At 38.5% G+C, this 9,966-nt stretch overlaps 1 protein-coding gene across 3 annotated transcripts in view; it reads left to right on the top strand.

Moving 5' to 3' along the window:
• Positions 1 to 9,966, top strand: part of LOC108245272 (receptor-type tyrosine-protein phosphatase epsilon-like) — a 20,038-nt gene that overhangs the window by 4,545 nt on the left and 5,527 nt on the right. Inside the window, exons 2-12 of one of the 3 annotated variants that reach the window (XM_017432042.3) lie at positions 693 to 809; positions 4,841 to 4,912; positions 5,558 to 5,654; positions 6,000 to 6,073; positions 6,474 to 6,610; positions 6,765 to 6,855; positions 6,975 to 7,051; positions 7,701 to 7,737; positions 7,820 to 7,917; positions 8,442 to 8,561; positions 9,521 to 9,684. In XM_017432042.3, coding sequence (XP_017287531.1) covers positions 4,846 to 4,912; positions 5,558 to 5,654; positions 6,000 to 6,073; positions 6,474 to 6,610; positions 6,765 to 6,855; positions 6,975 to 7,051; positions 7,701 to 7,737; positions 7,820 to 7,917; positions 8,442 to 8,561; positions 9,521 to 9,684 — 962 coding nt within the window. In that variant the 5' untranslated portion in view covers positions 693 to 809; positions 4,841 to 4,845. Of the gene's footprint in view, positions 1 to 692; positions 910 to 4,840; positions 4,913 to 5,557; positions 5,655 to 5,999; positions 6,074 to 6,473; positions 6,611 to 6,764; positions 6,856 to 6,974; positions 7,052 to 7,700; positions 7,738 to 7,819; positions 7,918 to 8,441; positions 8,562 to 9,520; positions 9,685 to 9,966 lie in introns of all 3 variants that reach the window. The other 2 variants (XM_025009462.2, XM_017432036.3) reach the window with 2 other exon arrangements.

Raw genomic sequence — 9,966 nt, 5'->3', positions numbered from 1 at the left:
CAGACATCTCAGTCCAGAAATGTGCAGTTCTAGGCACAGCCAAGATACTGCGCAGAACCCTCAAGCTCCCAGGCCTCTGGTAGAGGACCCGAGCTCAGAGGATGAAACAAAGACCACCCGCGGAGGGTGAGAAGGGAATTTTTTTTTTTATTATTCTCAAAACTTAGTTTTTGTTTGTGACAAACAAGATACTGACATGCCTAAAAAAGCCACCTGTTAGGAGGTGTTATACTGAAGCTTTAATGCAGAGTTTTAGGGGCTCGTTTATAGAGGATTTCTTGAGCACTTTCACAGTTTGAAAGGTTAAGTGAGTGTTTTTTATGGCAAACATGCATATGTTACAATGCCAGCAGCATTGAAACATTTGTAAAAATTGAGCCCAGCTTGTGCTGAAGTAAAAAAGGTGTTTCTCATATTTTCTTCATTCTTTTTTTTTATTTTTATTAATATTATTTTTCACCCCAGCTCAGACGAGTGAGGTAATCCAGCTGAGTCTGGTAACTAACTCATTCTTCTTTACTTTCAGCTCAGCTGTGTTACAGCAGCTTTAAAATGCCTTTGTGTCTCATGCTTGTGAATAAGACTTTAGCAGGACTATCGACTAATGTCACCATATTACCTGTGTCAAAATAATTCCAAGATACATGTTTGATTTATACATTTCTTTTTTCTTCTTTCGTTGTTTTTTCCAGGTTCCTGTGATTCCCTGAGCCTTTATGAAGCTCTAACAAACCTTAGGCAACCTCAGGCACCACAATTAACCCGAGTGATCTTCTTCACCTGCTTCTGTCGCTGATATCTCAGAGGATGTGAGTAAAATTAACAGTGGGATAGCTCAAAAACAAATCAAAGGAAGAAAGGAACTGAAATCACATGCTTGTTATGGAGTGACGAGATTTGCTAAAACGTGTAAGTATTTTAGCTCACCCATCCAACTAGGATCAATTCTTATTCAGGGAATCAATCAATGCTACTCCTTTCTGTAATGGACTAGTTTGATTTTGATGTTGGAGTTATGTAAAACTGTGTTGCAATGTGATGTTTTCTTCAGCAGCTGACGGGCTGGTTGCACAGCCATGCTCACATGTAAAATACAAAAAGACGCATTCAATGATATTAAATGAGGCAACAAGCAGCAAAGCATCATTCTTTTCAGAAGGGCAGCGAATCAGTAACATCTTCCACTAGTGTTACCTCTGAACTCAGACATTTACCTTCTGTAACTTTCTTTTTTCTCACCTCTCTCCTCGTCTCACATCTCTTCTTTTCTTGCACCTCTCTGCTGCCACTCTTTACTGACAAGTGTTTGTGCTCTCTTCTATATTTTTTCTTGGCACTTGACAATTGGAGTGGAGGCTGTCTTTTTTTTTTTTCCTCCATGATGCCTTTGTTCATCTGTTCCCTGGAAACAAAACACAACATATCTTTTCTTTTGTGTAGAAGACATGGCATATATTCACAAAAAAATGTGAATCTTTGAAGCCATACAGAGCTATGAAGAATCTGAAAAACATGTCAGGATGTGGCTATTTATTTGATATATTTTGTTCCTGTTTGGGAACATGCCTGAGATTCTTTTTGTCCCCTCTGTTCTGTATCTAACGGTTATATTTTTAAATTTATAGCCGTGCTTTCCTGCTCTTCCTCTGCATTGCCACTCTTGTTCCAGATCAGAAATCACAGCTCAATAAGCATCAAAACATACCTTCTTTATGGGGTTATTGATGGAACACGCTGAATAATTTATATACACATAAATCTTTAAATCTGCGGTGACTTCACTTGTAGCTGGGGCAGGTCAGTGAGGATGTTGTTTGTTTACAGGCCACCTATATAATATTGCAAGGCTGATCTTTCTGTCAACGACTAGAAAATTATTTGACTGGATTGTAGTCAAATTTGGGTTTGTCATTTTTGAAGAGAAATATTTTTTTATCCAGTTCAACACTATATTTATGCTTTGACTAACACCAGTCAACAACTATCCAATAGGCTGCCAAGTGATTCTTGTAGTTTACTGATATTGCTATCTGTTTGTGACCAACTTCTCCATTCTCCATTTAATTATGTTACTTAATATTTGTCAGCTAAAACCTTTCTCAACATAAGATGATCTTAATGTAAAACTCTGACATGAAAGACTTTAATAGCAGTAAGTTCTCAGAAAAGAAGGGTTGTGGTGTTTTGTGTTATATATAAAAAAGGTGCTTCCTGTTTAAATATAAGACGTTAAATTTGTAGAGAAGGGCAGAAGGAACTCCTCTCAGTTGCGTTTTTTTCTTTTTAATTTTATTTTTTTGGTTTATGATTCAAAATAGATAAGCGAAAACACCTTTCCAGCACAGTCTGAAATAATAATAAAAACAAGTGTGCAGGCTCCAGATCTGCTTTGGGATATTTATAATTCATGCCATAATAGGTCCGGCTTCATGTCAGAGTAGAAACGATGAGAAATGTTGAAGTGAGGCCTAGCAGATATTTTAGGGGGCAGTGAGTGCTTTGATTTGACACATTTACAGTATAAATCATTTAGCTGCTGCACATTTGATACCCTGCCCCAAAATTATCTTTGACTCGTGTCATTACTCAGAGCAAACTACATCAATGTTAATCTGTAACCCTCAAGGCTCATCCTGATGAGTTATGTAGGGTTTACGTCACACTGAATAGGACTACTGCATTTAAGAAACTGATTCAAGCAGGAGCCGAGGGTCAAAGAAACTCCCAGCTCCTTGCATTTTCTTTCGTATAATGATCCGATCGCATCACATGTTAATCAAGGCAGAGCAATGATTCCTGATCTATAATCAGGCTCAATGAATTGAAACACAGCTGCAATAAATACTTTATTCTGGCTCAGATCCTCCTGTTAGACTCATCGAGGCCTGCTGTTTTCATTTTTAAAGTGATACTTTAAATTTCTCTAAAGTTGAACACAAGTAGAACTTTCAACACAAAGTATTCTGCTTTTCGGTCCAAACAGACGTCTTCTGTCACTTCCCCATTCGGCATAAACTGAGTCATGAATTTCCTCTGCTGGCCAGAGGTGACACTTTTTAGAATTGTCTCAACCAAGTCTAGTTCCTTTTTTTTTCATTTAACCATACAGAAAGTAAAGCAGTTTGCACATCCACTGAGTGTGTGGCATATTTTTATTGCTAATATTTTCTTACACATTTTCTCACGAAACGTCGTAGATATGGCAGCTGTCGAAAAATGACTGCTATAAAGTGGCCTGTGTGGTGACCCGTATGAGCAGCACGCCTCACTGAATCGAGCTGTGCATTGGAACGGGGATCTGTAAGTGAATGTGACTTGGCCATTGGAGGGGTGGGAGGGCGGGGAATGGAAACAGGTGCTGGCACTGCGAGCTTGTTAACACTTGGGAGAGAATTAATTCCTCCAACAGAATGTGGCACATATGCAACACATAGCCTCTGGCTGTGGGGCGTACTGTAGACCTTTGTATGCAGACATGTGATGTAAAAGAGGAAGTGTTTGTCGTATGTTTGCACGCAATTCTGGAACGTGATCTTTTCAATAAAAAAGGTGAGAATGGACTGTGGTTCAGGCTCTTTGTGCACAAAATTATACAACTGCAAAATCTGTAAAACCCAAACTCTTACAGTTTGTTGTCTTATAATACTTTTGAACTTTAGCATTTTGTGTTTTGCTGGAGCACTGTTATATAAGCTCTGCTTTGAGAGGTATTTTTTACATCAAACACCTTAAGGGCCGTGCACAAGAAAATCTCAAACATCAGAAATTAGGCCCCCGGATGACCTATTTCTACAACAAGTAAATTGACACAATGAATTATTCCATCTAGTCATCTGGCCTCTATAACGAGATGGGGATGCAGACAGAGGAGAAATTAGGACACCCAATTCTCTCATCTGTCTTTTACTCGATCAGAGCCATTTAGGCAGATTCGCCACAATCGTCCAATTTATTCTGTGATTTCTTGCTCCTTTTGCTGTGAGGATGGAGGAAAATGAGAAACAAAATTGATGTGAGCGTGGAGAAATCGACCGCCACACTTAATATTATTAGCATAATATTTCAGAATCTAGTTAACTCTGGCGGAGTTCTGGGAAAGTTAAGACGCTTGTGGCTCTTTGTTTCAAACAGATGACAAATATATTCTGCCAAAATGGTGAAAAGGAACAGAAAGTAGTTTAGAACAGAAAAAAAACAAGTGTGGTCAAAATTACAAAAAGAGGAAAGAAAAAGAAAAAGGAACTAACTGGAGCAAATAAATGCATTAATTTAAAAAAAAAAAAAACCCAACTAACTATTGGCCAAAAGTCAATATAATAACCTGCAATTTTTTAATATTACACAACTATCTATTTTAAAAGGATCTTGATTTAAAAAAAGACTACATGACTAAATTTAACTTAATGGAGTTCATGCCTCATTGTCACCAAGCTGCTTGCGTTGCCAGGCTGCACAGCAAAATAAGTTGGTTTCTAACAAATACTGCTTGAGCTCAACACCACGGGGTCCACAGAGAATATGATTACTGTCACCTGTGGGTTAAAGCCTCTTCTCCAGCTTGATGTCTGAGTTTAAGGGTATTTGATGCTGTGCTTTCAAGTCAGCCTGACAGGAGGAGACTACAACCAGATTTCCCATAAGGACTTTAGCTGCTCCGCAGAGAAACCTGAACGCATCACTCTCAAGCCACATCAAAGCAGCCAAGCTCACATCTCTGGCCTTTGTGTACAATTCAAATGGATTTTATATTGGTGTGGCTCCGTCTAGTGGAACTAATGCTGAATTGCAGGTTTAAAACTGTCCCGCTTTTTGTTAATGTCTTGGTCTTTTTAATCCACAGTGACAATGCTGTTGCTTTTGTTTGGGATCACAACTATTCGGAATAATTCTTCCCATGACAACCAAACTGAAGGTAAATTACTTTAAAGAACAAGTTTAACAGTCTATAAATCAATTTGCTTTCTTACTTACTTACTTACTTAGTCATAGAAATGATTTTTTATGTTTTTTTTTTTTTTTTTTTTTTNGGGTGCTGTGAGTATGTGCAAATTTGTATGAATCTAAATATCCATATGAAAATTACCATAACACCAGATATTCCGTATGCAGCTAGATGCATACTGACATGTTCATGTTGTCTTCAAAGAAGCAATCAAAGAAATAACATGCTTTTTATTTTGGTCGTAAACTATCTATAAAATTGCCATCATGACCTAACGCTGCTCTGTCTATTTTATTGTTTAAAAGGTTTGCACACAGACATCCAATAAGTACAATAAGTGCTGGTTTACAGACCCAATTTAACTAATTAACTGTGTATTTGAAAATGCAAGTACTCCTGCATCCATCAAGTGGTGCCGCAGCACCCTCCCCACCCCTAGTTCCCATGCCCTTGCCATAACTTCTCTATTAAATCTATAAATGTAAACTACAACAAAGAATCACCTCCAAACAACTGTTTGTGAGCAGTTTGTCTCTCGTCCAGTGCTAAACCCTAAAATTTTTTTTTACATTTATTATGATTGTCTGCAAGTAATTCTCTGTGTTTTAATTGCAGATAACCCCAGCCACCAGGGTGCTCATGTGCTTCCTTCCACACTGGTCTTATCCCTGCTTCTGATCATTGTTGTTCTGCTCACAATTTACTGTCTGAGGTAAATAGATCTGCATGTGCACACTCGCTCTTTGGCACTATCGCTCTCTCTTTTGGCGTACGTTGGAATGAAGGACAATGTTTTAGGGTGGGGGTGGTTTTGGAAACAGGCAGTGAGCAGTGGCTTCTGGGTAAACAGCTGCACTTTAAGTAAGACAGCAAACAAAAACGGCTGGGTCAGATCGGGCCAGAAGCTCCCTGACGACAGCATGAGGAGGAACAGCTTCACCTCTCTGAAATGGTTATTCTTGGTCTCCAAATTTGTTTGTGATTTGTCCTAAGTGCTTAATAACTCTAATAATCAAAATGAATTGTTTTACAATGACTAATTCTGTGATCATTGCAGGTTCAAAAACCACAAGAAAGCTCTTATTACATCGGTGGATAAAAAGATTCCAAATGGCTTCTTGGAGGAACAAGGTAGTCTTGTGTTGCACTCAAAATACCCACAAGAGCATGAAAATGTAATGTTGCTTTTTTCTTTTTATTCATTTTTTATTTGACTTGTAAATTTATACTCTTTATGAACAAGAGAAGCCTCATGAAAGGTTGGAGAAGTCTCTTGGATTTCATAGCACGTAGGGAGCCACATAAAATTTCTCTTCAAGTAAAAAATAAATGAACGGAAATGCCAAATTCTGAGCCAAGTTAGTTTTGTGCAGCAAGTTTATGACTCAAGAAATCATTTCTGACATGTAGTCACAGAGGTAAGAAATCTTAATAGTCATCAGGCTTGTTTTTGCAGGTGCTGTGAGAGCTTGTAATGTTCTCTGTTGGGAGACGTTTGCTGTCTGACCACCATATATCCCTTTAAACACAGGAGAGCAGACAGTGGTCCTCCTCCCAAGATCTCCCTCGCCCTCCAAGAGGTACTTCCCTATCCCTCTGGACTCGCTGGAGGAGGAGTACCGGATCCGCTCCGCTGACGACGGCAAGCTCTTCAGAGAGGAGTTCAATGTAGGCACAAGTATAGTTGGTGTGGATGAAGATGTTTGTCCTGAAAGCTTACAACAAGTACAGAAAAAAGCAATAAAATGTTTTGTTAGAAGGCTTTGTACCTGTGGCTTTATTTTTTTTTTTCTCACATGAGGATTGGATTCTCTCTTTGTAGTCACTGCCATGTTACTACCACCATGGGTCCTTTGAGGAGGCGAGCAGAGAGCACAACAGAGAGAAAAACAGATACCCAAACATTTTACCATGTGAGTGAAGATTTACTATATGTTCTGCCTTAGGTTTATTGATAACTAAATCTTGAGAAAAACCAATACAACTGTATATAAAAAATGAGGATATTTTCCTCTCTCTCTTTTTGTTTCAGATGATCATTCCAGGGTGGTTCTGAGTCATCTTGATGGACATCTATGCTCAGACTACATAAATGCATCTTATATAGATGTGAGTATTGGTAGCAAATAAAGCAGGGCTGTGCAATATTACCAAAAAAAAAAAAGTATTGCAATCATTTTCAATCATTTTCCTCATTCCTCTCTTTTCTGTATGCAATCACAATGCTTCCAACACTCTTCGTGTGTTTTAAGGTGGTATCTCTCTGGGCTGTGACTAGATGGTGAATCTTTAAAGTACCTTCCAACGGTCGAGTTGCATTCCCGATCTCCTTGCTTGAGTCATAGGACCTCGCACTTTTGTTGCTTGAATTTCGAACATGTTCAAAACATTTGTGTGGCAACTTTTCTCTCAAATTAGTCACAGAGTTTGTTTGTTTCCTTGCAATATTTGGTGAAGTTTTAGTATCAAACTAGTCCCTATCAGTCACAGCCCAGTGAGACTCTACATTTAGCACTTCGGCCACTATCATCAAAACTGGCTATAAGCATCTTAGGCAGAGGGGGTCCAGTTCATTGTCAAATATTGTATCCACACACAGTTTGTGTCTGAAATTTAAACAGGTACACACTGATATTGTGATAACCATACTTTTTTTAAAATATATTGTGCAGCCATAAAATAAAGTCCTTGAGGGGGTGATTGTTATCTTGACAAATCTGGTCTGTATTTGTATTTGTTTGTTTGTTTTTTCACACAGGGCTATAAGGAGAAGAACAAATTCATTGCAGCTCAAGGTACACATATTACAAACAAGTAATTGAGTTTCTGACCATTTGTTTTCTGTGTCCTTAACTATTTTTCTTTATTCTGTTTAAGGCCCAAAGCTGGAGACACTGGCTGACTTCTGGCGAATGATTTGGGAACAGAAAACTGCAACAATAGTCATGCTGACGAACTTAAAAGAAAGGAAAGAGGTATTTTCCCGTTGCTCCGCACTCTTTTGATGCCAAATGATAAACACATTAAATCTGCATGGCTCCAGTGCACAGTTGGTGAAGCCCTTCTTTTGTATTCTCATGACCCAAAGTCAGGAGCATAATTTATTTGACCCTTCTCCTAACTGAGAAACCAGCAGATTACTTAGCATTGCATTAAATTGAGCCTCAAAGGGATAATTGAGTGCTCAAAAGCAAGTTTGATGGGGCAGAATGGAGGCAGTGGGGATCAATGATGGAATAATTGTTGATAAGATCCTAAGAGGCTTCATGATAATTAGACAATCTAGTTAATGGGTTGAAACGTCACTGTGAAGACCTTATTGACTGTCAGAGTCACACAAAGCCTCAAGATTGCCTTTAAATTAGATTGTGAACTACACACATAAAATACCAAGTTGTCTCTATACATACACAGAATATATGCATTTGTATGATCTCGGTTGACTGTGACTGTACTGACAAAATAAACAGCCTCCTCATTGTTGTGATCACCTCGCCAGGACAAATGCTGCCAGTACTGGCCCGAAAAAGGCTGCTGGATGTACGGAAATGTCCGAGTTGCAGTGGAGGACATCACTGTGCTTGTGGACTACACTGTTAGAAAGTTCTGTGTTCAATATGTAAGTCTAACTGGTGTGCATAAATCATAGTGATAATGTATGGATTATGGATGTGTTTCAGGTCATAATGAGTTGTGAATCATTGCTTAAAAGGAGGGCACATGGCATATTTTGGAAATTGGAAAACAGAAGTACTTAATAAAAAAGTGAACAAGCCGTTTAGCCTTTGTTTAGGCAGGTTTATGAATTTAGATATCATTTATATAATAGTATATTATAGTACTTGGTTTACACAATGAAGCTGTTGTAAAAAACTTTTCTTTTTGGGAAATTGAAAACCTTTTACAGAATGTGTAGAAATTCAGATGAACAAATAAAAGCCTGTCTGGAAAGACATTAAAAAAAACTTTAAGGATCCAAAATAAAAAAATAAATAAACAAATTTAAAAAACAAACAGACATGGCACATAAAATCAGTTTTCAGGTGTATTTTAACTTGCAATAAACAGCTTGGTAATGTTCAGACTTTATCATTATTTGATCCTGAGCAATGTGTGCACATAAAGCGTGTCTCTTTCTTTCCCTTTTTTGATTGCCAAGTTGGATGTCAGCTCAGTGTACTGCGAAGCTTTCACATTTCAAAATTCACTTTGTTCCCTAACCATCTGAAGTCAGACAAGCACAGAAATCCTCTCTGAGTCAAAAAAAAAAACAAAAAAAAACACGACTGCACAGTAGCTCCTCTGCAAAAAAACTGACAGACTGGGTGTTTTTACATTTAGCTCTCTGAAAACAGAGCAACCAAGTGTTCAAGAGAGTGAAATGATGCTCTCAGGAGAGGAAGGCGAAGGCAAACCAGTGTTTGATAATTACATTCTGCTCCAAAAAACAATATAAAAAAAAAATAGAGAGAGTATTTTTTTTTCTTAACTGCTAACAGTTGTAGTTCACCTGATTCAGGTGATTTGTTTCCTTATAGTTCTGTTCAGGTGTAAACCTCGTGTGTTCGTGCTTCACAGCAGGGCAGCGACGGGCTCCGAGCTCCTCGCCTGGTCACCCAGCTCCACTTCACCAGCTGGCCAGACTTCGGGGTGCCGTTCACACCCATTGGCATGCTGAAATTCCTCAAGAAGGTCATGGCTGTCAATCCATCCTATGCTGGACCCATTGTTGTGCACTGCAGGTAAAATGCCCAGCGGGAAGAAGGAAGAAAAGGAACAGCAGTCATACAAAAAATATAAAAGCTGAGATAGAAAAAAAGGAAAAAAAAAAACACTCTTGAAATGCTTGATGTTGATGTAAAATGTCCTAATTGAAGCTTAACGTCCGAAGCTAAATGCTTTAGTATTGTGGTTGTTTGACTAATCGGTATAAAGAAATCTGCAGCTGACTGTAGCAACTGCTACAACAGGTGTTCAGGGAGAAGAACTGTTGTTTTTTGAACGGAGCCCAACACCCCCCCCCC

The sequence above is a fragment of the Kryptolebias marmoratus genome, linkage group LG22, assembly GCF_001649575.2.
Source record: "Kryptolebias marmoratus isolate JLee-2015 linkage group LG22, ASM164957v2, whole genome shotgun sequence".
In the NCBI taxonomy this organism is placed as follows: Eukaryota; Metazoa; Chordata; class Actinopteri; order Cyprinodontiformes; family Rivulidae; genus Kryptolebias; species Kryptolebias marmoratus.
Note: the sequence above shows the minus strand (reverse complement) of the source record. Positions and strands in the feature narration are given on the sequence as shown.